This window comes from Pseudonaja textilis, chromosome 1 (assembly GCF_049901715.1).
Source record: "Pseudonaja textilis isolate UNSWEBS1 chromosome 1, rPseTex1.2, whole genome shotgun sequence".
NCBI classification, from domain to species: Eukaryota; Metazoa; Chordata; class Lepidosauria; order Squamata; family Elapidae; genus Pseudonaja; species Pseudonaja textilis.
Window position 1 is genome coordinate 231,830,445 of NC_141990.1, and position 27,821 is coordinate 231,858,265.

The 27,821-nt window shown below is 39.5% G+C and overlaps 2 protein-coding genes and 1 long non-coding RNA gene across 11 annotated transcripts in view; 2 read left to right on the forward strand and 1 right to left on the reverse strand.

Moving 5' to 3' along the window:
* The window catches only part of PNPLA2 (patatin like domain 2, triacylglycerol lipase), a 50,968-nt gene extending 28,475 nt beyond the window's left edge, over window positions 1-22,493 (forward strand). The window contains exons 4-10 of one of the 2 annotated variants that reach the window (XR_015740878.1): window positions 4,933-5,142; window positions 6,681-6,741; window positions 9,372-9,533; window positions 12,815-12,947; window positions 16,017-16,139; window positions 17,052-21,074; window positions 21,118-22,493. Coding sequence is in view for 1 of the 2 variants with exons in the window: in XM_026706608.2 (XP_026562393.1) it covers window positions 4,933-5,142; window positions 6,681-6,741; window positions 9,372-9,533; window positions 12,815-12,947; window positions 16,017-16,139; window positions 17,052-17,316 (954 nt within the window). In the remaining variant the exon portion in view is untranslated. Of the gene's footprint in view, window positions 1-4,932; window positions 5,143-6,680; window positions 6,742-9,371; window positions 9,534-12,814; window positions 12,948-16,016; window positions 16,140-17,051 lie in introns of both variants that reach the window. The other variant, XM_026706608.2, reaches the window with a different exon arrangement.
* Window positions 21,193-22,849, reverse strand: LOC148128092 (uncharacterized). The gene is made up of 2 exons (XR_015740879.1): window positions 21,409-22,849; window positions 21,193-21,328 (listed from the first exon to the last, which is right to left on the reverse strand). It is a non-coding gene; the product is annotated as an uncharacterized LOC148128092 (long non-coding RNA).
* A 3,977-nt stretch (window positions 22,850-26,826) lies between these two features.
* The window catches only part of CRACR2B (calcium release activated channel regulator 2B), a 41,877-nt gene continuing 40,882 nt past the window's right edge, over window positions 26,827-27,821 (forward strand). For 7 of the 8 annotated variants that reach the window (XM_087920941.1, XM_087920940.1, XM_087920939.1 and 4 more), the window contains exon 1: window positions 26,827-27,257. The gene's annotated coding sequence lies outside the window, so the exon portion shown is untranslated. The remainder of the gene's footprint in view (window positions 27,258-27,821) is intronic. The other variant, XM_026706612.2, reaches the window with a different exon arrangement.

The window sequence follows — 27,821 nt, forward strand, 5'->3', positions numbered from 1 at the left end:
ATTTTTCAAACACATCATATTTGCTCAAATCCATGTTCCATCTTGTTAATTCCTCATTATGGTCAAAGAGTAAATTTTTTGTGGTCATTTAAGAATTTCTGGCCAATCAGAGTTTATAAAAAACGGAAAGTTTTAACCACCACAGCAAAGGAAACCAAGCTACAAATTACTTAAAAATAGTAAAATAAAACAACAACTTTCTATCCTTATGTTTTCCATCAAAGTGCTTGCCTTCAGCAATCCCTCCTTTTTTTGTTTAACAATAAGCAAGCCTCTTTTAAGTAAATAAATAATCCTAAAAAGTGATTAAGAAATGAAAGGAACAACTTATTGTCTATTTGAAAAATAAATTCCAAAATGTTTGCTTTAACAATAAAGTGATTGTAGCCATGCCACCCACCCCCAAGCTCAATCACTCACCAGATTCTCTGAAGCCCAGCTCTGAAGCTTCTTGCAGACCGATGCTGTATGGAGGATCTTATGGGGTGATTCTAGGACTCTCCCTAACCCAGGAGAGTCATATAAACTAAAGGAATGTCACTTGAAAAAGCAACAGTTCAGAGAAAACCCCATCAGGGAGCCTTCCCTGGGTGTATCATCATTTGGCCATCTTTCATTGGAAGTCAGAAACCTGGGCTGTTTCTTTGACAGCAATGAGCCATTTCCATTTCCAGTCCTTCTGCTTGAGAAGATTCTTTGAGGGTGTTAGGATTCTCATGCTTTTTCACTGTTGGCTGCATAGCCAGTGTTCTAGTATCAACGCTGTTGTAAAGCACAGATACTAAGCAAGCCATGGCCATTCCAAGGATGATCAGCTTTATTATTCTCACATTAAAAATGGACAGCTGAAGGTTGAAAACATCTGACTGTCTAAGCCTACGCAGCTATACTAAGAACTTCATGGGAGAAAAGCTAGCTAGTTAAGGCAGAAGTGAAATAGTTCCGCCTCTTAGTTATTCTGTTCTAATTCATACAGGCATACAAACAAAGCAATCTTATATTTTATTTGACTAACTTATGAGCTTGCCTTTTTCCCAGGAGCTCAAGAAAATTTAGGTAGCAATATTTTATTTCCTCTCAGTAAAAGCCCAATGAAATAGTTTAGAGATTATGACTGTTCTGAAATCTCCAAGTTAGCTTCTATGGCAATAGGGAAGGGCGAATACTGCAGGGAACCTCGAGTTAATGCCGGAGGGAAGAGATGAAGGTAGACAGTACATCTTTGCATTGGAATCCTAGGAGAGGCACCATTTTAAAGATGTTTGAATTGCTTTGAAGCTGCAATTCACTGGGTCTTGACTAGAAAGTGGTATAGTCTAAACAGGAACCGAAGACGGATTCATACAGGAAGTCTTTATTTAATGACTGATGGCTTAATAATAGTTTGACGTTTGATGATTTGGAAAGGGCTCCACTGCTTCCCCTTATGATCATGTGATAGTGATCTGTCTGTTTGGCAATCTATTTGTAATTACAACTGCTTGCCAAGTGCCCTGTAATCATATGATCATGGTTTGGAATCCTCTCTGTTGGGCTCCACAGAAATTTAATGGGTAAGCTAGTAGGGAAGATTGCAAGGTGCTGCTGCTGCCGCCAAAAGTTTTCTTTGATTAAAGTGTAAATGTAGACATTTTGAGAGAGGACAAAGGAAACTGATTTCATTGTTAGTGGAAAAATATTGGTGCAAAAGGTTTGTGTAGTGGATGTTCCAACCTTAATTGTCCAGCTAGTAGCTAACATACAGTAGTGTACTGAGTTTCCTGGAACTGGCTTTGCAGAACGTTATAGGAACATACTAGTTGCTGGAGAACATGTTGTGCTTCTCCTTCCTCTTGCCAGTTGACTTCCACTCCACTTTGAACTTTCTTCTGTTTTTAATATTTGTATCACTTGATACACTTGAGATTCATTTTGGCTCTAGATAATTGTGAGTAGGAGTGACATACATGTGTTCAAAAATGACCGTGTTTTTTTTTCACTTTTAGAAGGATTCGAGGTTAGGGAGAGATTGTTTTGTTTTTAGTTGGGATCAGAGGTGTATTTATAGGCTGTTCTAGATTTGATGCAGGCAAACCTTTCCCCCTTGAGTCTCAGTAGCATTAGCCACTTAGCAACATAGTAAGCTGCTAACTCTTAAACTTCCTAACAGTGGAATAATGGAAAACCTCACCCATCTATCCACCCTGTACAATTCTCTGCCAGTAAAATTAATAATAATAAGGAAAAGCACAGGAGGCAGACTCTATATAAAAACTCTGCTTAGTCATATCTTTTTGTGGTTCCATTAAAAAAAAAATTCAACTTGAATTACTACAGAATGAAGGGCAGGAGGAGAAGCATAAAAAGGAGTCTCGGGATATGACAACAAAACATTATTTCCAAAACACATCCCTTCTCTGCTGCACCACCATGATTGGCAGATGATCTTCCCCTAAGCTGGTGATGTATTGAAGAGGGTAACCAGTGAATCCAGAAGACTCAACCAGTTGCTTTGCCTATCACACCCAGAACATTCAAAATCTGAACAGAACCATTTCTTTAGCAGTGGGTCAGAACAGGGACAGCAGAGGAAGGATACAGATTTGTATGTATAAGCTGCTGCCAACTCGAGAATGGATGGATAATATTTTAACTCAACAGTGGGGAAAAGTTCTTACTGAGTATCTTCTGGGCATGTTCTGTTCCTTCCAAAGCCTCTTAACTACAGCATGTTATATTTGGGTCCTCTGGAGAAACACTCTCTTGATCACTGACTGGCAAACATCTTGATGTCGTTGGTTACTGGATTCCAGTGGTCATTTTGGATATTTGAAATTAAAGGGATCACAGCCATTTTGGCAACTTCAGCTCATTGGTGGCTCTTTACGTTTAAGCCAGTGGTAGTCAACCTGGTCCCTACTGCCCACTAGTGGGCATTCCAACTTTCATGGTGGGCGGTAGGGGTTTTGTCCCCTACTTTATAAATCACCATTACTGTGGAACCGGTGGGCGGTTAGAGAAAATTTTACTACTAACAGAGATATAAAAGTGGGCAGTAGGTATAAAAAGGTTGACTACCCCTGGTTTAAACCATAGTGTTAATTCTGAAACTTTAGAATTCCAAATGGGATCTCTATTATTCAATTAACGTTACCGCTTCCTGAGCTGCAAGAAGGTATCTAATGGAGAAGCTGACTTGCTTTTGAAGCTACCGGTAGAGCATCAATAAATAATCTCAACACAGAAAATAGGGTGGTTTTTCTTGCATTTGGATATTGGGATTATGATTACTACAGAGCTAGTTTTTCCATGTAAATTATTTCTCTCCAAGATGGGCATTATTTTGTTTTTCATGTGGTCATATTCCAGGCATCAGTTTTTCTATAAGAGATGAAGCCAGCAATTATCTGTGTTGCATGTGACTGTATTCTGTAACACATTAGTGCAACCCCTGATGGCATTAAACTCTTTTGTTAAAGGCCAACGGAATAGGAAACAGCCCAATAACCATCCACCCAAACAAGACAGAACTAAATGTTTGCAGAGCTGAAAGAATTATGCTGTCAGAACCTAGTGCGATTCATTCAGAGGCAATGATAAATCAAATGGTGTCTCATTATAGAAAAATGAATGACTTTGAGTCACAGATACGTATGCTGCTTCTCTGTCTGATCATCCATCGTTGAAAGAGGAAGAGGAACTTGGAAGGCTATGCTTCTGTTTAAACACATCATAGCTGAGAGATTAATCTTGCCCACTTTGGTTTTATCTACAATTAAGAATAACTACAGTGTGGCACAACATCAAACCATGGTTGCTTGGCTACTTTTCCCCCCAATTTCAGTCTCTACTGTCCCAATGGAGGAAAAGGCTGAAGCCAGTAGAAGGGTACACAGGAATCTGAAGCTGATGCACAATGTAAAAGTATCCTATCTCTGTATTTGTGGGAAGGAAAATACAAGGGTGTGCAGCATCTGCACAAGATAGAAAAAGCATATAGACTACTATATTTCTTTGTTTAACTTCATTTTTGTGGTCTGGAACCTATAGAAGAGATCAACATGAACTTTTTGTTATTTCCTGGAATATAAGTGAAAGGCCATGGATTGAAAAAAAAGAATTTATTTATTTATTGCTTTTGTTACATAAAGTTGCTAGACATACTCTTTATTTCAGAAAAAATTCTTTCACCACTTCTTCCTGGTGTTATTATTCATTTGAGAGTAAAGAAGCTACCCAATCCTACACCCTGTTAGATAAAACAGGATTAGCAAAGATCTCATCCACTAAAATTGCAGAAATATCTAGTGATTTATTGGGGAGTAAAAAGCCCTCATTCCCTTGATTTTTTGATTCCATAATTGTACATTCCCTATCATAATGATCCAAATGATGAATGATGTGTTGTGACATGATGATGCAAGATAGGCCTTTTGCGATGTACCTTGCAGTGCAAGAGCAGATGTTTGTGTCATGACATTGCAATTAATGTTTTATCGTTTGCTCAACCTTCCCTCCTCCCAGAGGCTATTTCTCTTGATGCTCTAGTAAGCCGAACTATATATATATATATAAAAAACCAAATAACTATACACACCATTGCATTTGTGACTATCTATGTACATGAGCCTCTGTGGCGCAGTGGTTAGAGTGAAGTATTGCAAGCTACTTCTGCAGCCAGCTGCCTACAATTTGGCAGTTCAAATCCCACCAGGCTCAAGGTTAACTCAGCCTTCCATCCTTCTGAGGTGAGTAAAATGAGGAGCCAGATTATTGGGGACAATAGGGTTATAAATCGCTTAGACAGGGCTGTAAAAGCACTATAAAGCGGTATATAAGTCTAAGTGCTATTGCTATTTTGAGATCTGAGAGAGGAAGAACAGACTTGGGACTATAAAAAAGACAGAGGAGGGTAGTGAAAAAAGCTAATGTCATATTTTCTTTTCTTCCTAGAGATACGTTGATGGAGGGATTTCTGACAACCTGCCTCAATATGAGTTGAAGAACACCATCACTGTATCCCCTTTCTCTGGGGAGAGTGATATTTGTCCACGGGATAGTTCCACAAACATTCATGAAATCAGATTCACCAATACCAGCATTCAGTTTAATCTCCGCAACTTGTACCGGCTTTCAAAAGCCCTGTTTCCTCCAGAGCCCCAGGTGAGCCCTCCCCACTATGATGTCACACTTTGATTTTTTAAAAAAAATTAAATAAACTGAGAGCCATTTTAAAATTATTTAAAATTGAAAAAAATGAGAGCAATTAAAAAATAAAGCCACACTATAATCAAAGAGAGAGATTCTGAACCAAGAGTGGGAAATTCAGGTTCTAAGCTTCACTTAGGCAGTGAAGCCAACTGGGTGACTTTAGGCCAGTCACTCTCAACCTAGACTGGAAAGTTAAAAACAACAACAAAGTACTATTTTCAAGTACTAAATTGCACTGGACCAGCAAAGAAAATTATGGTTAATAATCTTCAGTAAAGAGGCCTTCATCCTATATGTCAGATTGATTCAGTATTGCTATCATTGTTTTTGTTGATTTTCTATCTTTCATAGTCCGTAGTACTTTAGGACATTCCCAATTTAGGAAGTAGCTATAATCCACTGCCAATCCCTCTCATGCATTTCCAGCACAATTTTCCTGCATTTTTATAACCGCATAATCCTCTATTGGAGGTAAGACCCCCCCCGCCCCCCTGTCTTTAGTGGAACAAGGAACACCTGTACTTGCCAATGCACACAGGTCACAAACAGAATTAACATGTTGAGAAAGCAGACGCAACACATGACTTTGATACCAAAGAAAATATAGATTCTTCCTGTAATATGCTAGCAGAGAGATTGAAAAGAATTCCAGAGTTCAGCTTTTTCTTTAGAACAGGGGTGTTAAACTGGCATTCCACGTGCCAGATGTGTCACATGTAGGCCATGCCCACCCCAGCTCCATGAAGTGGGGAAACGTTGCAATACAACATGTGATGGCAACATGACCCATGCTTTAGAAAGTGCTAAAGACAACTTGTTGAGCTGGCTCATGCTGAAAAGTCAAGGGACGGTAAGCCTTCAGTAGTTTGGAAACACCGAAGCTGGAGGGCAGCTGTTTCCTTCCAATGGCAGAAAAATGGGAAAAAAGATTTTTTTTGCAGAATTGGCAGAAACTTTGAGTTTCTTTCTTCCCCATGGAGAAAGATGACTTTCACCAATTCTCCCTTTTCACGCAGAGTCCCATCTCAGGATCAGACGTGAGGTGTTTATTTGGCTTTCCTGTGGCTACGCCATTCTTGTCAAGACCATTCAGTTAATCATGCCTTTTACTTTTTCCCAACTTGTCAGAGAATATGGATTAAGACCACTTTGCAAAATGAAATACTCTTTCACTTAATGCTATTTAATAGCATTTCTGTCTTTGTATAAATTCCTTAATTACCAATACAACTGGAGATGTGTTAATTTTTCTGTGTTACTATCCGATCCAACCCAGTCTACAGTGATCGTTGGCCACGTCTGCTTGTCATGCCTAATGCAGAGGTCTCCATCGGAGATCCCTCTTTCTGCCAGGGGCTACATGAGCTGGAAGTACACTTGGAGATATGGATTCTTCCCTCTGCTGAAGTCTGTTGGCATAACGGTAGTGCGGTGTTGAGATGTCTTACAACTAATTGTAAGCGGCTACATGCTGCTTTATCTCTCTGCAGGTTCTCCAGGAAATGTGCAAGCAGGGATACAAGGACGCTCTTCACTTTTTGAAGAAGAATTGTAAGTTCTTAATAGTTTTGCATTCTCTAGCAAAAGTGAATCTCGTGCCAGGTGTTCTGTTCACTTACTTCTAATAGAGTATTAAAAAGGAGAGCCTGCCTTGCATTCCACTCATGACTGTAGTGTGTCAGGACTCTAACAAATCCACCCCCATTCAAATCATAAGTCTCTAGGCGCATCTCAGAGAAAAGAAAATGTATTTATTAGAAATGGACATGTTGGTGTTAGCTGGGTGCAGCTGACACTAAAATACATCATTCGTTTTCCCCTTGACCCTGATCTTCCCCACACCCCCTGGATGTGTATTCTCCAATGGGACATATCCATCCCCAAGAGTCGTCAATCATTCTCTCCAATAATTTTCTTGCACTCGGACAACTTTGGGCTGCCAGGGTGATTATCTAGGCACTTAAGGAATGCACTATTTTCTCCCACTCCCTTTTTCTGGCAGCTAAAAAGACCAAAGGAGTATTGTTTTAGTTGACATAGTGTATATCATCCTCTCTAGTCCCTTCTTGCTGTGTAGAAAATGTACAACTCTTGCAGTCCCTTTTAATGAGGACAACATTATTTGGATACCTGCATGGATTATATATGTTAGTGGTCAAATTTCAAAAATAAAAACTTCCCCCCTAAGCCAAAAGGAAGGAGTGAATTTCCAAACCTGATATTATTGATTATTGCTTAATTGAACTTAATTATTCTTTTTCTGTTCTATATTATTTAAAAGATTGACTCAATGTGCTCTTGCACAAATCGAGATTTATTTTTAAATGAAAACTTTCTTTTTGAATGGCAAACATCTGCAAATTTTATATTTGTTCATAAAGATACAGTAGAAAATGTTACTGTAGGTCAGTGAATTGTACACAAACTTCCTTGCAATGAATGGAAGTTGTGGAAAAGTATGGTGACCTTTTGCTGTATGGTTCATCCAAACTTATTTTTAAACCATTCTTAAAGAAATGGGGTAGTATGACCAAAATTAATTACACTGATAAAAACAGTAACAATACATTTTATATACAATTCAAATAATAGGCTGGCCAGAGGCCATAATATAATCCCCTGGATTTTGCTGATCTCAGAAACCCTAGCGACATGCCAATACTGAAGGACACTGTATTTTCCATATTTTTGCTATGGAGGAAGAATTTCAGACCCAACAAAGAAAACATTTTCTCTTGTTTAGCTACCACATAATGCACTCTCCCAGCAGAGATGCTATCTGCTTCCAGGTGCCTATGTAGTACTGAAGGAGCATCTTCTCTAATTGAAAGTCACGTTATTCTCTAGAATATGTAGAATATGCATATCAGACATTAATACAATCAAGCGAGTCCAGAAGTATTTCAGGAGAAGAGTACTACACTCCTCTGTTCTCAACAGAATACCCTATATTCGCAACCCCGCCAGGTTATAGGAGATTTTGGGCTTGGACAACCTTGAACTACGTCGCCTACAGTTAGACTTAAGCGCAGCACACAAAATTATCTGCTACAATGTCCTACCAGTCAGTGACTACTTCAGCTTCAACCACAACAATATAAAAGCACACAACAGATACAAACTCAATGTAAACCACTTCAAACTCAATTGCAGAAAGTACAACTTCAGCAACAGAGTGGTCAGTGCCTGGAATGCACTACCTGACTCTGTTGTTACATCCTCTAACACCCACTCCTTTAACCTCAAACTATCCACTATTGACCTCACCCCATTCCTAAGAGGTCTGTCAGGGGCATGCATAAGTGCACCATTGTGCCTACCGTCCCTGTATTCTTACCACCTATTTCCTGTATTCTTACTCATGTTTATACTTATATCTATTACCTTGGAAGCGACTGACAAATCAAATAAATAAATAAATAAAACTCTTAGGTTATCTAATTCTATAACTGCAGTATATTGTCTTTCTCTGTAGCATCACCTAGTGGTGCAAATTTCTCATGCAACCATTTGATTCACTGCATTATCTTTAATCAAGGTATCATGCTACCTTAATCCACAAGGAGAGTCATGCCATTGATCATTATATGCTGCGATTAATTAACGATAATGATATATTCTCAGTCTAATTGCCTGTATTAATTTCAAAGTTTTCTTGTGATGTCATGTCATATCATGTCATATTATGTTATATATAGATTTCTGTCCTCTTAGAGTAGAGCTTAAAAGTCACTAATTGAATGATACTCAGCTGAATGTCCAGGTCTGATTTTTATATAAAGACAAATAATAAGCAATTGAGTTTCATCTATTTTGCTTCCAAATGGGCAAAGACAATTATACATCTGAATATCTTCTCCATCTGTATTTTTTTTTTTACAGAAGGACCTATACATACTAGCAGTTCGATGCTTATAAAACACAGAATATTTATACAGAAATGCCAAGATTCATTTTAAAAGCTACTTTGGTTTGTGGCAGTTCAACCTATTTTTGTCTGGCTGCTTCTTGTCCTCTACTTATGTCACATAATAATCAACAAGATGGCTTTCTTGCAAAAGGTTGTTTCTATCTGCTACTGCCAGGTTCCCCAAGGTGAAATGGTGAAGAGAAGATAATCTAACAGTCTAATGATGTTTTCTGGTGAATTCACGGTTCTGCTACCTATCCTTTTTCTCTAGCTCTCCTCCAAAGACCTCCTCTCCCTCTGCTAGTCATTAGTGGTGCTGAGGAAACAGACTCTGAGAAAGAAAAGGATGAGGACGATCAGCTGCAAGAAAGTGCTGAACTGACAAAAGCTAAAGAATACCTCCTGGAACACTTGCCTCCAAAACTGAACCAAGGTAAGATCTTTCGTTGGAGGGGAAAGTTGCTGTATTGCTTTGTCCCCAATTTAACTGAGATGTTCACGTTCTAGGTCAGTTTTACCTGACTTGGCCCTCCTCCAAATCCATTGACTTCAACTCCCAGAATTACCAGCAAGCATGGCTAGCTATTGCTGAGAATCCTGACAGTTGAAATCCACACACCTGGAGGGCATGGAATGGCTGTAACGTGTATGCTTTTTAAAGAAACCGGGTAAGCGGATTTTTTTTAAAAAAAGTGTCCACATTTAGACATAGTCATTGCTCTTAGAGGAGGACAAAGGAGTTCATATAATTCCTGCCCCGATCTTGGTTCGAGATAATCACAGACCAAATTTAAAATCCTGGCTCTGTTGAGATGGACAGCTCATTGATTTTAACTACATCATTTGGTTATTGGAATACAAGTTTTCAGGATCACCAATTGGTGTTGTTAAATCAAAGAACTGTCAGTTTCATTAAGGGAGTACTGTTGAAGCTGTGAACTTGCAAGATGTTTGTGAACATAAGAGAACCAGTTTGGTATAGTGGTGAAGGTGCTGACCTAGAAACAAAGAGATTCTGAGTTTTAGATCCAGATGGATCTTGACAGACTAGAACACCGGGCCGTATCTAACAAAATGAAATTCAATGTAGAGAAAAGTAAAATCCTACACTTAAGCAAGAAAAACCAAATGTACACATATAAACTGGGTGAAACTAGGCTCAATAGCAGTAACTGTAAGAGAGATCTTGGAGTCAGTGGACAACCAACTAAATATGAGCCAGCAGCGTGTAGCAGCAGCCAAAAAAGCTAAGTTGCATTAACAGAGGGATACAATCAAGATCAAGGGAGGTACTAATACCACTCTATAAAGCCTTTGTAAGACTACACCTAGAGTACTGCATCCAGTTTTGATCACCATACTATAAAAAAGATGTTGAGACTCTAGAAAAAGTACAGAGAAGAGCAACCAGGATGATTAAGGGACTGGAGACTAAGGCATATGAAGAATGGTTACAGGAACTGGGCATGGCTAGTCTTATGAAGAGAAGGACTAGGGGAGACATGATAACAGTGTTCCAATATTTGAGGGCTGCTACAGAGAGGAAGGGGTCAAGCTATTTTCTAAAGCGCCTGTAGGCCAGACAAGGAATAATGGATGGAAACTGAACAAGGAGAGATTTAACCTGGAAATAAGAAATAACTTTCTGACAGTGAGAACTATCAACCAATGGAACAGCTTGCCCTCAGAAGTTGTGGGAGCGCCATCAGTTGAGACTTTCAAGAAGAGATTGGACTGCCACTTGTCAGAAATGGTGTAGGGTCTCCTGCTTGGGCAGGAGGTTGGACTAGATGACCTACAAGGTCCCTTCCAACTCTGATTATCTGTTATCTGTTAAATCTGTTAGGACTCCTTTAGCCATGAAAGCCAGCTGGGTGGCTTTGGGCCAGTCACTCTCTCAGCTCAAATCATTTCATAGGATTGTTGTGGGGAGAGAAGGAAGCAGTATTAAATATTTTTTCTACCGTATATTTTAAGAAGGCAAGATAAACATTTGATGATAATAATTATCCAGACTTGAATTCCACTGAACAACAGTTAGATTAAAGGAGATTCATTACTAGAAATAAAATATTTAAGGATATAAAATGGAAAAAAGTTAGAAAAATTATGAAAATGGAAGACCGAAAACAGTTGTAGAAATAGAAGAAATTCAGATAGCAATTCTGAATATAAACGAAAAAGTGGGTATGAAGTATAGAAATGATAATTTGGCTTGTTAATAACAACAGAACCAGTACAGGTCAGCACTAAAATAGACAATGAACTGGCCTCTCTTAACAGGAGTATAAGAGAAAATTATGGTCTATGCAGAACTTTTAGTAGAAAGACAAAGATTGCTAGCATTAAGAGTAGCATTAAGACCTGGTATCTATAATGAAGTATGTGAATGAGGCACTTACAAGGATTAAAATAACATTTATCAAACAGACCAATCAGCTCTCCTACAGTACAGCAGTGGTAGTTATAAAAGAACTATGTATTGTCATTAGAAAACCCAAATCAAAATCATATTCAATCCAGGGGTGGGTTTCTACCGGTTCTGTCCACCTCTGTAGAACCAGTAGCTCTGAAGAGCAGCAGGCTTAGAACCAACCGGTTCTATGTCTGCTGATGTTTTTGCCCACCCGGGCTCTTACCTGACCTTTATTTCCTGATTTTTCAACTTCAGCTGCCGTGGGAGGCACAGCTGCAGTTTAAAAAGCAGGAAAAAAGTGCTTTTTGAAGGCTGCTTCTCTACACGCAGCGTGCTGATGATGATTTACAGGCGTGCGCGGTGCAGCGTGCAGGGAAGCACATGGTAAATCACTGAACCTTGTAAATCACTGAACCGGTAATTAACCCTGTCGGAACCCACCCCTGAATGATCAGACTGGAGGCCCAGATAAAGAAACTAAGATCAGATGCAAGTAATTTAAACAAAAGACCAAACATTGGAGAATGTAAGGATCAAGAGAAGCCAAATGAGAAAGTATTGGCTTAGCACCAGAAAACTGAACACGATGAGGCACAAATCATCCAATTAAAGCAAAATCAGTTATTTCAATCATACCAGAGGCTACCAAAGTATAAATGACAGTAGAAATTCTGAAAATGGAAAACCAAACGAAAAGGAAATAATCCAGTTTTGGAAAGATCTATGGGAAATTCAAAAAATAAAAATGCTGGGTGGACCAAAGAATTTGAAGATGAATTTAGTAAAAATCAAATGGAAGAACTAGTGACAACAAAAATGATTAAAATTGAGTGAAAAGGATTAAAAATTGGACATGTCCTGGAAATGATCAACTAATTAAAGCTAAGCAACTTAATGAAGTATTGCATCATCAGTGCCTACTTAATGATAATAAAATATATCTGATTCACAAGGACCCAGCGAAAGGGACAATAACAGGAAACTACACCAATATACATCAATTCAGTTAAAGAAAAACTCTAGTTATTGATTCTTAGTTAACTTTTCCTTTGTTTAGAATCTGATGATGTAGTAATAGGAGTACCATTTACCAGTAAATCATGGATATTTGCAAATTTGGGGAGGGTTTATAACACACAAGGTAAGGCTTAGCATTGAGGAATAAAATCTTTTGCAACTGGATTGGAAGTGCAGCAATTAAATGCAATAAATGGTCGATATTTTTTTTAAAAAAAATCCGTTTCTGTCTCCAAAACTTGGCAGGGGATTTTGATTTAAAATACTTTCTCCATCTGCAGCACTTTTGGAAGCCTGTACTGAGAGGAAGGGATTATTCACTTGCATTGCCAATTTTCTACCAGTACGTTTGGTCTCTACTTTGATGCTACCATATACCCTTCCTCTAGAGTCTGCTCTCTCCTTTACAGTCAGGTATGTTCTGAATTTCCTTCTGAGACTGTGTGGTGAAAAAACTTTAGTAGGATTTCCATTGGATGTTAAATGCATTTACAGCAGTCACGTTAAAAATAATTAGTATTTAATTGCATTTCTTTCCAATAAAGTAGAGGTAGAATACATTTAGATGAAATTCCTGTCAGTGGCATCTTCTTTGGTATAGTTAGAATGAACCAGAATTCACATTTTAAAATTTTGCAGTGAGAGAGTTTTTATTCCTTCTGGGTTGTAAATTTTGAAATTGTACAGGTAATTCCTTAGAGAAAAGGCTTTCCTGCCAGTAAATTTAAATTTGGGTATAACTGTTCAATTTAAAGTGTAACTTTGTGAGGCAGTGCTTATCTCACTGCAAGGCAAAATCATATTTTTTATGCTGCAAAATGAGTGTTTATTTTGATTACCTGCCATCAAGTCGGTGTTGACTCTTAGTGACAACATAGACAATTTTTTTCTCTAGGACAGTTTGTCCCCAGCCCTGGCCAATTTTTATTTCTATAGCATGTCCCAGGAAAAAAAAAATGTTTGCATCATTTTGCATATCTGGGCGTCTGAATATTTTCTCTTTCAAGGCTTTCTCATTTAACAACAAAAACACAACTACAAAAGAAAAATTAACAACCAATTAAAGGAGCATCTAGCTCTTGTATCAAAACCTCTGTAAAAGGTTCTTGATTTGCCTTTTGACACATTAAGGTAACAAAGCAGACTATAGTCGTTATTTTTCATAAGATTTCTCTTCTTTGTTTAATGCTATATATCTTTTTGTATTGTTTTAGTATTGGAGAGAAGGGAGGGGGAACAAATAAAAAGGAAACAAGGAAAAGAACAGTAGCATAGATGGTATAGATAGGAAATGATTCAGCCTACTTTTAAACACCTCATTAAACCTTGGCCATGTGGAATAATACCGATCAATCTTTCTATTACAGCAGAGAGAACTAAGTCATAATCAGACAGCACACGTAGTGACAATCCAATATTTTAAATTTTGAGTCATGCTTTCTTGCCAACATTGAAGAATAGCTTGTTTTGCTGATCCCCACTTGAAAAATAATAATTTTTGATTTCATGATACATTCTAAGTTTTATATACATAATTAAAAATGCATTCACTTCTTTAATCTGTATTGAATTTTGTAACACCATGTTATCAAGGATCATAATATATAATATTTTTAAAACCTAACATGGAATATAGCACTCTTTATTCCACTGCTTTTGCAAATCTTAGTGATGCTCTAATTGATTATAAAACACTATAGCTTTTAGAATAATCCAAAATGTTTTATCTGATTAAATGCCATCAATTGTATTAATTGTTAGCAACCACATAGATAGATTCCTCAGAATGGTCTGTCTTCAGCTGGACCTTGTTGGTTTCTCAGTGTATATTCATTGACTTTGTAATCATATTTATCTACCTTGTTTCTGGTCGTCATCCTTTTTTTTTTTTCAACTTTTCCAAGCAACATGCACATCACAATATTGTTGGATTCTGGAAAGGCTTAGTGGCCTCTGTGACAGCTAAAGTTTCATCCAGATAGTCTCTAACCTGATGCACACAGAGACATGTGTTTGACTTTATTTTTGCTTCAGAACAGGGCATTAATACATGCCCCATTGCTGGAAATGGTACTCCAAATCCTTTGCTGTGGTTGGATTATTTCTTGTCCAAAAAAGTTGTTGTTATTAAGACTTTTCTGGATGAAAAGGTCAGTTAAGATAGTCCGTCCTAAGTGCCTTATGCATCCTGATATATTAATATATGGGGGTGGGTGGGGTTTTCTACCAATATGGGAGGCAGTTGCACTGACGCTTGCAATGGGAAGATTAGGAGGATGCTTGAGATGATTGCTAACAAGTGATCTTCATGCTTGCAAGTTTCAGGATACTGTTTAGTTTTCTGAAACCAATGCCTGCTTGTTTTCAAAGGCAGAATTATGCTGAAGAAGTCTATGGGTTGGATCATCCTTGCTACTTTATAAAAATCAGGATAATAATAACGATCACAGGCTGTTTTTTTCATTGAAAGGACATCTGGCATGCATTGAGATAGCCTGTACAATATACCCCAAGAGTGTCCAGTCCCTTGATCTAACAGATAATATTCATTGTTTCTTATGACTTTTAGAAGAAAGGGGAAGACAATGGGACAATTAACGGTGAGATCAAAAAAATTACTGAACAGACTTGGAAAGAGCTACAAATTGTTCTTGGAGAGAGGTCACAAAGTTTTTGAGGTTACCTGACTAACTTTGCAGTTACACGGGGAGAATGCTATGGGGAAGTAGCTTCTATACAGTGTGTAATGACCTTTCCAATTATGGGGACCAGTTCTCATGTGAGCACTGTTTTTAGATGCTTAAAGGGTTACAAGTTTTAGTTGGCATGTGCTGGTTTAAGAATTAACATATTTCTTTGGGAGCTCATCACAGCTTTGTGCATCATATAACCTGCAGCCAATGGTTTTCAGTGGACATTAATTAGTTATATATTCTGCCTAATATTAGAATCATTTTGAAAAGCAGTTATTGGGGTGTGTTCTTCCAAGAATCATCCACTTGATCTCTGTGGATGCTGGACTAGATAGAATAGATCTTTGGTCTTTTCTAGCACAGTGATTTAAATGTATGCACTTTTATGTATGCACTTTCTGTTGATACAAATTGGCAATAGCAATAGCAACAACACTTAGACTTATATACCACTTTACAGTGCTTTACAGCAGTTCTAAGTGGTTTACAAAGTCAGCATATTGCCCCCAACAATTTGGGTCCTCATTTTACCCAACTCAGAAGGATGGAAGGCTGAGTCAACCTTATGCCTGGTCAGATTTGAACTGCCAAATTGCAGTCAGCTGGCAGTCAGCAGAAGTAGCCTGCAGTACTGCACTCTAACCATTGTGCCACCGTGGCTCAATCCTGGGATGATTAGTTAAAAATTTCAGTAAAGTGCTTGAACCTGGGGATACTGTACTTGAGCGTTTACAATATTGGAACAATTTTTCCCCAATTAATACTTGTGCATTGTACTTTCCGTATTTAGGCTGCTTGAATGGCTGCCAGATGTTCCAGAGGACATCAGGTGGATGAAAGAACAGACATGGAAAGTCTGTCATTATTTTATAAGAAAAGCCAAGAAAAAACTAGGAAGTCACCTTTCAGCCAGGTAGGATTGTTGCTTCTTATATTGCATTTCTGATGATACTGAAATGTGAGGCACAATACAATGTTTTTATATCACTAATGCCGTAACATTCTTGAATTGGGAGATTTTGCAATTGGATTTGCCCATGCTTCGAAAATAGTGCCTTTGGATTCTGTTCCAGGTTTGCATGATTAAGGGGTCATGTTTGTTTGCCTTGTTCTTAAAGCCAGAATCTGCTGGGGTGGAATGGAATATGAACCCAAGTAAGTATAATGAGCAAATAAAAAACAAACATAGTCCCCAATCAGAATAATTTTGAATATAGCTGTGTTTCTATCATCTCTACGGCAGGGGTGTCAAACTCACGTTGCAATGGCGTCGTCATGGTGGCTCATGGGCTGGGAGTTTGACAGGACTGCTCTATGGTCTCTATCATGGCACTCAAGCCTTGAATTGCCCTTTCTCTAAAGGCTGAGTGCTTTAAAAACCTCAGCCTATGTGCCTGTGATTATTTTTTTGTGGTATAGTTATTGCTGCTTTAATATTTAATGTATTGTTTATTTTTATTTTGTGCTATTGTTTAAGCTTGTGGATTTATGGATTTTAATTTCTCCTAATGGGCCAAGAAAACAGGACCAGAATAGCCAGAGGGTGTCAGTAGTGAGATCCTCAGGGACAAATATTCTGCTGCTCACTTCCATCTCTCTGCAACCTTAGCTCATCTGGCTGTTTTGTGTGTGTGTGTGTGTGTGATTGCATGATGCAAAGGGGCAATTTCAATGGGATGTATACTGTATCTTTCTGTCCTTCTTTCTCCTTCTCTATTGCACTTCCATTTTTATTTATGTGTCAACATTGGAAACCCAAACACGTTAAATAATATTTACCAAAATAGCATGGCAAACTTTAATTCTCCCTCTCTTTCTCTCTTAGGCTATACTATCATCTTGAACTCCGAAAAACACAGAGTTTACCTATCCCTTTGGGCACTGCTTATGGGGAAGCATTGCCAAAATGGCTCAGGAACAGTCTCTCGCTAACAGACGTTATGACAAAATGGGAAGAATACCAGCGTCAGCTGATGCTAGGGCTGTTCTGCATCAATGTGGACCTGCAGGCCTCCATCTTCCCCTCAGAAGGGCTGCAGATGAGGCATCCACCAGCAAGCTGCACGGAAGAGAGCCTTCAGCTCTTTTAATATAATTGTCCGAATCTGGTTGGGGAAAAGAGGGTGGGCGGTGGCTGCATTCAGCAGTTTCCTAATGAAACTCTTTAACAATCACAGGGGGATTTCTCCTCCCCTCACAATTCAGACAGGATACTGATAACAAAATAGGTAATTGTGCCATAACTAAGCAGGTGACTGGCACAAGGTAAATACCCACCAAAAGGTGTTGGGTGTTGCATATCTTCTGGGAGACAGTGGTATAAATAACTTGACAACTGCAACAGAAATGGTGGATGCTTGGGCGGAACTGAAAAGAATTTCATTCAGGGCGCCTCTTGAACTGTTTATAATAAGACGACTGGGGACATCATCGGGACTCTAGCTTTTGTTTTAATCCACTTTGCTTTGAATCAGTATTGCAACATGATTTTGTTCTTAAAGACTTGAGTCCTCTGGGATCATCCTTCTCTGTGTTATGATGCATTAAAAGAAAAGCCAGCAAGAGCTACCAAATTAGCTCTTAAACTAAATGCAGTCCTAAATTTTTACTTTAAATAGAGACACCTTATAATTCCTGTACTGTTTTCTTGTAAATTTGTCATATATAAGGAATGCAGCTAACCTTTATACTACCTGGATTCATGGCCTACTGCACAGGTGTCAAACTCGTGTTGTCACGATGTCATCACATGACATGTTGGGACTTCCCCCCCTTCGTTAAACCAGGTGGGGGTGGGGCCAGCATGTGACACATCCAGCCTGTGGGCCCTGAGTTTGACCCCCCCCCAGCCTATTGTCTTCTAGATCCTTCTATTCTCGAGAGATGAGAAAAAAATTAGAAGTCTTGAAATATGTACTTAAGTCACATCTCATTTGGATGCACTATTATTTCCCTGCTTCCCAGTAATTTTAACTAGCTTAAATCTTAACTTGTACAGTTGCAGAAGGATGTCAAGAAGGATAGATGGAAGCAACAGCTAAGTCAGTGTAATGTATGTTTTGAAATGGTTTGTGACTGACTGGATCAGCTGGCTATTTGAGAAAGAAGGAAAGGGCTTTTGATTCCAGTTGCAAAGGAATATGAAGCTCTTAAAATCCAGAAGCCAAAATATATTCTGATCTAAATGGATTTAAGTTGGTTTGTGGGATCCACATCATTGGTGTCAGTAGTGAATGTGGCCCCTTTGGAATGTTGTTGATTGCTCAGCAGAATTGTGGAAATTATTGTCTTGCACTGAGATGGAAATAAGCAGGGTCTGAAGTTGAAGGCCTGAAAGAAGGTAATAGTTTTGCAGTTATTGAATGTTACAGTATTGCATAAAGAGGAGGAATAGGGTTGGCTCGTAAGTCAGCTGAGCAAAATTGTTCCCCCACCCCACCCCTTCCAAGCACTTTTTTCTCAGATTATAGGAATTGATTGACTGGTTTGTCACCTGAGACTAATGTTGTGTGCTGAGAGTGACTATTCCAAAGTCATCCAGCTGGTTTTCATGCCTAAGGTGGGATTAAAATTCACAATCCCTGGCTTCTAGGCAGGTCCCTTTTCTCACAGCCCCATACCAACTATCTTGGGTCTATTGTTAATGATCACCAGCACCATATTTGACCATGGGTCCCCAAACTTGGCAACCTTAAGACTTGTGGACAAGTTGCCAAGATTGGAGACCTCTGCACTAGACCAAACTGGCTCTCTGCTGAATAAAATTGAATGTATATTTTATTTCAATCTTTTCATGCTAAACCAGTGGAGCTAGTTCCTTCAATTGCTGTGAAAAAAAAATGTTGGTAGGTTAATACAGAAGTATTTTCCCCTTCACACATAGCACAGGAAGCATCTCTGGTATATCCATTTATCCATTTTCCCCCAAGCCTTCTTTATGGCAGTTACCTATTGCCATTAAGCACTCTGGTTAATGCACAACCCTTTTTTCACAGCCCCATACCAACTATGTTGTGTCTATCATTAATGATCACCTGCACCATATTTGATCTCATCATTCACTGCTGTTGTCGTTTTCTTCCTACTACTGTATGTATAGCATGGCAAATATTCTGCATCAATGGCAGAAAGCAGAAGGTGTACTCATATAGCGATACTGGCACATTTTTAGTCACTGTGTATGAGGCTATATGCAGAGTGCTTGCTATGATTTTATATTATAGACTGAAGTGTTTGATGCTGCAGGAAAAAAAAGTTTGGGTATGTTTTTGGATAAAAAAGATTGGTTTTCTTTGCACTTTAACGACATTTGTTTTTCTCCTAGTACAGAACTATCTGTTAAATTCCATAGACAACACAATGGAAGGAAGGAGAGGGAGACATAATGATTGCTTAGAAATAAGTTAATAGTAATAGAATTTTAAATGCTATCAGAGAACAAAAAGGATAAACCTGAGTAGAAATGCTTTATTATATAGTGTATTTGTTCTCTTAGTAGACTGCAACAGACTACTAACTTTAAGTATTATGAGCAGTAAGTGGTTCTATATTAGCAAATATTAAAAATCAGCTGGGAATGAAGTGATTTTAAAAATAGGCTCATGGCCAGAAAAAAAAATCCTTTGCTGTCTACTCATTTGACACAAGGGCCTGTTTTGAATCTCTGCACCAGTATTTCCTTTTACACATCCCTGGGAGAAGTGGAGCTATGAAGAATGAATATTTGCAACAGGCAGGATGGGAGTAGCCATCAAGTTTGGCAATGAATAGTGGTTCTCCTATGCGTTAAATAAGTACTTAGGGTGGCAAGAGCACACTGTTTTATCTGCTAATATTTCCTTTAATGTAAGCAGCAGTAGCAAATTGCAAAACATTTCAGAGCCCTTTCACAGAATCCATTTCCTGGTCTGGAATTCACTATTGAATTTTGATAATTTATTCCATGTTACTATGTTTGGATAAGGAAGTACAGCAGCCATCAACTCTTAGTGCAGAGGAAGAGAAAGGATCCATTTCTCCACTAATATTAAAATGAAGAGGCTGGGTCAAGGTAGACTTCTTCTTCTTTTTTTTTTTGAGGAAGAAATGCTGTTTAAATTGCTTTGGATTGAGCTGTCACATATTCATGCCTTCCATATTTAATTACAAGTAGGATATAAAATAAATGAAGACAGGAGATATGCAAAATTGAAGTGTTTCCTCTAGAAGCAATGACTCTTAAGATAAAAGTTCTGAGAAGCAGATCTTTTATAAAACTCTGAGCAGCAGATCTTTTATAAAACTCTGCTGAGGAAGGAATCTTCCTCTTATCTTAACCTTAATAAGTTCCATAGGTATTGCATTACCTCAGCTTTCCCACATAAAATACAACAGTGCCTAGATACTTCCCTTGTTAAGCACACAATTGTCTGCTTATTCTGCAAAGTGGCCTCTGTTAAGAGGAAAATATTCTTGTATCATGAAATAGCTGGAAGAGTATGATTCTGCTATTGAATTCTAATAGGCACCAAAGCCTTACAACTATAATGTGAATGTCATTTGTTGTCTTTTAGATTAAAATGTGCCAGTGTTTGCATGTCTTTAACCACTAAGTTATTCAACACTGTATTCTATTTTGAAATGTATTGCACAATTATATAGTCTTTTTTTAAAAATAATAATTGTAAGCTGCTATTGCTGCTTCAAATGCAGCCATTGTAATGCTGGGATTCTCTTTGTTGCTAGTACACTGCGCTGTAATTTAGACAGCCCTCTTTTTAACTAACTTACCTGTGTGAAGATAATCAGGATTTTAAAAATAGTTGGTTTTATAAAACAAAATACAAAATGTTTAATTTTATATGTTAATGTTAAAAGGTCTGCTTATTCTGCAAAGTGGCCTCTGTTAAGAGGAAAATATTCAATGTTCAAATGTTAGTGCCAAAAACTGATATTGCAATATGTACTGGAATTTCACAACAAAAACATACACAGACATTTTCTTTTAATTCTAAAACTTAAAAGTGGTGTAAGCAATGCTCCCAACTGATTTTAATTCATAATAAAAAGAAAATAGAAGCTAGAGCCAACAAAGTATCCACAAGGTAAAGCCAACCAGCCCAGCTCTAATTTCTTTAATAATAGTAATAGTAATAACAACAACAATAATAATGACATCAGATTTGAAACTCTGGAACAAAAACGTAACAACTTATATCACCTTGTTTGACTTGGCAAATAGAAATTTGGTCAAGTTGAAAAGCAGCATTTGATTACATCAGAAGCTGATGAACGTTGCACAGTTTCAGATTCCACAGTGCCTTTTTTAAAGAAAGCCAAACAATTTATAGCTTGCTGCTATTATCTTTATGGGCATCTATAGTAGTCCTCAACTTATAACCACATTTGAGATCAGAATTTCTATTACTAACCATTGTGATTGTTAAGTGAATCGTGCCTAATTTAATGACCATTTTGTCTTGGTTGTTAAGTGAGTCACCTTAATCAGTAAGTGAATCATGCAGTCCTTAAAAAAAATCTGGCTTCCCCCATTGACTTTACTGGTTGGAAGCCAGTTGGGAAAGTCACAAACGATGATTACGTGATCCAAGGATGCCGCCATTGTCATAAGTACATGCTGGTTGCCAAGAGGCCCTATTTTGACCATGTAACCACGGGGATCCTGCAATGGGTGTAAGTGCAAGCATTAGTCATAAGTCTCTTTTTTTCAGTGCCACGGAAATCTCAAAAGTTCCTAAATGAATGATTGTAAGTTGAGGACAATCTGGATTCCTTTGCTATTCTCATTCTGACCAGCCTTCTTGGATTCTCTAATAGTTTGTAAGTTGTTGACACTACTAAGGCTGAGCTAATCATTGTGAGAAGCAATTGATTTGCCTTTCCCTGATGTTAAGCCATAGTAAATCCAACATGCCAAATAAAAAATCGCTTTGCAAAAAATGCCCTCTGTAAGAAAAAAGAAAATTCAACTTAAGAACTCAGTTGTATTTAGGGAGTGGGAGATGATCATGATCTGATGCTGTTGGTCAAATTGCAATAGCTCATTTTTAGCACTTGGAACTAAAATAAAGACCTGTATTATTTAGTAGCATTAGAAAAGCAATAAATACAATGAGGAAAACTAATCAAGCATTATAATAGTCATTATTGAGTTAATTTTCTTCATGTTTTGCATTATCCATGCCCTCAGTTCCTTCTATGTGTTTTACTGGAAATGTGCTATTTATTCTTTTAAAATGTATCTCTAATAAAATACTTTCTAAACTTATTGAACTGAAATGTGAGTTTGCTTTTATTCATGCTTTGTGTAGCCACAGTCAGCTGATACTTTCTGAAAATCAGGTATTTTTGATCCAGTTGGCAAGAGGCAAACCAGATGGATCCAAGATGCCTTCTTTGATCTGCAGTCCTGCACTATGCTCACAGTTGCCCTTGCTACACAGGCACCCATTAGGCCTTACAGCCACAGGTATCACTCAGTTCACTGGATTCCTCATCAAGTCACTATTGCCACGTTATTCCTAAGTTTACATTAGCCATGAAGATCAAATAGTGAATGCAGGAATTCCTCCTGACTGAAGCTGTGGATGATACTAAGCTGGCAGGAATAGCTAATATCCTAGATCAGGGGTGTCAAACTCAAGGCCTGGGGGCTGGATCCAGCCCGCGAGGTGCTTAGATCTGGCCCATGGGGCCACGCTGGAAACAGCAAAGGACTGGCCCCTAGTGTCTCTGCCAGTGAAAACGGAGCTTGGGAGGGCTATGTGAGACCCTCCCGAGCTCCATTTTTGCTGGCAGAAGGCTGCAGGAGGCCATCGCAGCTGCAAACGGAGCTCAGGAGACTGTTTTCACTGGTAGAGCACTCGGGTCACCATAGGAATCTCCAACATGAATGACGTCGAGCTGGCCACGTCCACCCTGGCCATGCACACCCTGGACCTGCAGTGTCAAACACAACCCTGGTGCAGCCCTCAATGAAATTGAGTTTGATACCCTTCCCTGGATGATAGGCTCAAGATCCAGATGGATCTTGACAGACATGAACACTGGACTCTAGCTAACAAAATGAAATTCAATGTACAGAAAAGTAAAGTCTTACATTTAGGCAAGAAAAACCAAAAGTACACATATAGGCTGGGTGAAACCAGGCTCAATAGCAGTAACTGAGAGGGATCTTGGAGTCTTAGTGGATAACCAGCTAAATATGAGCCAGCAGTGTGCGGTGGCAGCCAAAAAAGCCAATACAATCCTAAATTGCATTAATGGGGATACAATTAAGATCAAGTGAGGTACTAATACCATTCTATAAAGCCTTAGTAAGACCACATCTAGAATACTGCACCCAGTTTTGGTCACCACGCTATAAAAAAAGATGTTGAGACTCTAGAAAAAGTACAGAGAAGAGCAACCAGGAAGATTAGGGGACTGGAGACTAAAACATGAAGAACGGTTACAGGAACTGGGCATGGCTAGTCTAGTGAAGAGAAGGACCAGGGGAGACAGGATAGCAGTCTTCCAATATCTGAGGGGCTGCAACAGAGAGGAAGGGGTCAAGCTATTTTCCAAGGTACCTGAAGGCCAGACAAGGAATAATGGATGGAAAATGATCAAGGTGAGATTCAACCTAGAAATAAGGATAAATTTTCTGACAGAACAATCAACCAATGGAACAGATTGCCTTCAGAAGTTGTGGGAGCTTCATCACTGGAGGCTTTCAAGAAGAGATTGGACTACCATTTGTCAGAAATGGTGTAGGTTCTACTGCTTGGGTTGGGGGTTGGACTAGATGACCTACAAGGTTCCTTTCAACTATTAATCTGAGGTATTTTATTGCTAGACTTTTCCAATCTGAGAAGTGACGGGTGATAAGCTAGAGTAGGTGTGTATTTGGGCTTCAGCTTCAGATACCTTGGCCACCTAATGAGAAGACAGTGGCAATACTTAGGGCAATGCAAGTTGGTGCTTATCTAAGAAACATGACCAGGTTTGCTCTGTCATTGGTAGGAAGCAAATTTGAGTAAGGGGCAAATATAGAGAAAATTTTTAAAAGGCAATTCCTGGGATTAAAGAACAGAGCCCAGGTAGGAAGTCTGGAGGCTGCAAAGCCGATTCTCTTGCTTTCAGTCACTATTTCATATGTCTACAAGCTGGCCTTCTTCAGCGTTAAAGCCTTTTCCCACCAGTAACTAATCATACAATCATGCTGTGTCCCTATAACTTAACCTTCATGTCTCGTGTTTAAGACGTCTTAAATTCTCCCATCAAGATCCACGGGGTAGGAGGAATAAGACCGACAAAAGCAGCGTCATTATGCAAGCCCCATCCTTTTGTATGTGCATTGTGATGTTTGTTGTCTGGATGCTCCAAAGGCGTGGAATTTGCAGCATTCTAAATTGCCACTTTCCTCATTCTGACAAAAGCAATAGGATCCTGCTGAATTGTCTTAGCTGTATCAGTGTTAGAAGTGTTTCTGCTTTCATTACATAAAAATGAAGATCAGTGAGTGGCTGGGCTCAAAGGCATATAATATTTCCTAACTGTTTCAAACTAAGATGGGCACACCTTTCTAAGCCCATCTTCATCATTCTGCAGTTATTTCCATTAGGAGCTAGTTACAATATCACCAGCCAGCTAATCTACCCCAAGTAAGTAACAGGGCTAGGCTGCTATTCAGCCATCAGTACTAGCTCTTCTCGGTTAATTTCAGTCTAAATAGCAAAGTAGTAGAATGGAATCACAGGCAATAGTAGTAGAATGGAGCAACAGGGAGAAGGGTGACAAGGTGACGACACAACTGTAAAGCAATGGGACCCACCCCTTTCATGGCCTTGCAAACAGAATGTGGTGGGCTCTGAAAGATGTTACTTATTGCCTATTTACAGAAAGGTAAGTTGTGGTTAATTAATACAACCTAGTACCAGTAGCAAAGATTTTAGAGGACGACAACATCTTTCTAGACTTTGGGGCTTTTAGAATATCTTTATGAACCTATACTATTATTAATATTAGTGAATAAGGCACTGAATGGTGGATTTAATTTTCCTGTAGTAAATGGAAGATGACTGCATGTGCATTGGGTGGGAACAGGTAAAGGGCAAGTGACACATATATGATGACAATCCCACACATGCTGCAACTGACATACTTGTGTTATACATTCTGAAACTAGTGCATAATTGTGGCTGTGGAAGCCAGGAAAGTCCCCCACCCCTGCTTTAATCCCGCAGAGTGTAAGATCAAAGACAATTGGAGACACATAGTCACCATCAATATACAGGAAAAGGTGCTGAGACTCAAGACTCTACCGTAGAGATGTGACAGTAGTGCAAAAAAAAAAAAAATGCTTCTTATCACTCGTGTATCATTTTGCCAGCTGAAGGCTTGCAGCCTTTGTGAAACATGTCTCCAAATCACAAGGCTTTACAAATAGAGGGTCAGAGTGGCTCCGAGATTTCCAAGGCTTTGGAAAAGCAAGAGTTTCTCAGGGTTATGGGTCTAGAAAGCCCGGGGAAGCAGCAGGTTAAATAATTACTCCTCTACCCTCTGGCTTCAACCTGATTGATCTCATTTTGGGGACCCACATCCCCACATAATAGGGAGCTCTTCCTATGTATGGGCCCTTTGTCCCTCAGGAGGCACCTGGATCCATTTATCCAGCTCACTCCTTTGCCTGCATCACACTTCTGTCCTTCCACCTCTTCAGAATCCCAAAGGTGCTTTTTCAGGAGGCAACTGGACTTTCTTGTTTTTTTTTTCCCTTGGAAGACTTTTCACTTCTCATCCAAGAAGCTTCTTCAGCTCTGACTGGATGGTGGGGGAATGGAAGGATTTATATCCCTTGCAGACAGCTGGTCATTTGCATCCTTTTGGAGAATTGTTGAGGACAGCCATATCCTGGGGACAAACATGACCCGGGATGACTGAGACCCACCATAGATTTTAGCTATACGTTTTGGAATGAACATCCTTGGAATGGTGTGGGAGTATGAATGGATTTCCAGAAAAATTGCAGACTACAGGAACCATTTGCACTATTAGATGACTTGGGAGGATACAGACAAACCTCCAAGACTTCAACGACCTTCTAAAAGGATGCAAATGACCAGCTGTCTGGAAGGAATATAAATCCTTCCATTCCCCCATCATCCAGTCAGAGCTGAAGAAGCTTCTTGGATGAGAAGGGAAAGAAAAAAAAAATCCAGAAAGTCCAGTTGCCTCCTGAAAAAGTACTTGTGGGACAATCATAATCTGGATGACTGAGAACCTCCACAGGCTTCCACCCGGCAACTGGGAGCCAAGGCAACCAGAGATGGGTATTCAGCAGGTTCTGACCAGTTCTGGAGAACCGGTAGCGGAAATTTTGAGTAGTTTGGAGAATCGGCAAATCCCACCTCTGACTGGAAATTTTACAGTCTCCTTCCCCTGCCACGGCCACTAAGCCACGCCCACAGAAGCGGTAGTAAAAAAAATCTGAATCCCACCACGGAAGGCAACCCGGTGGAAGGTTCCCCCTGCCTGGCAGCGAGCCAGGCTCCGTGGCCACCTCAAGAGGAGGCGTCGCTGAAAGCGCGGCCTCTTCCTCCTCCCCCTACTTTCCGGGCACCTGCGAGGTGGCGTTTCTAGGGCTGGAAACTTAGAGCGCGTGAGGAAAGTATAAGCGCGGAGTTTCCCTTTGCTGACCTTTTAGAGCGGCGAGTTTGGCGTTCTTGTCAATTCCGGCTTGCCAATAAAGCCTCTTTTCCGCGCTTTCCCCGCTTGGGTTGTTTGGACGGCTGGTTGAGTTTCTCTTCCAAGCTGTTCCTTCGGCTTGGAAAGAAGAGCTCGGGCTGTCCGAGAGGTTTTGCCGGTCTTTTCGTCTGCGCGTAAACCACGGACCGAGGGCTTGTCCCTTCCGCGGCTGACAACGTAACTCGGACACACGCGCATTCCTTTAAACCGGGAGTAGCGCAAGTGCTCTAGTCTAAGCGTTTCCCAGACGCGGGTTTGCTGCACCTGACCTCCCTTTCCTCCCTTCCTCTCTCTTCCCAACGAGGTAGGTGGAAAGGGACGCTGTAGGAAGAGCGGCGGGAGATATAACCTGGTGGGCGTTTGCTCTCTTACTCCTAGCCAAATGGAGTAAAAGAGTCCCGGGCTTCTTAAGAACGGGCGCGTTTGGGGGCGAATCTCGGAAAGGAAAGCAAACTGAACTCGAAGCCTACTGCAATCACTTAGTGGGTGGTTTTCCTGCGTAGAGCAATGGATTTTAGGCTAACTTTCCTCAACTGTCGCATTGCTTTCTTTCTGGGTAACGTCACTCCTTGAAATTTCAATTTCCCCCCTCCCTGGATCCTGGCGTAGCTTTTTGGTTGCCATGTAGGCAATAATTAACAAACGATGCTTCATGACCCGCGTTCTAAGAAGGCTAAGTCTCTAGGCTGAGTTAGGCTGTCTTAACATGGCCATGAAGGGATGTCTGTCATTAGCAGTTGTTTAACAGAAGTAGATCTTAAAGACATCGTTTTCTTTTCATCGTTTCACCTCTGTCCTCGAGGCAGCTGTTTAAGGTTTTAGCTTAGTAGCTGTTTAAAGATAGAGACTCTTAACAGAGTAAAAAGTT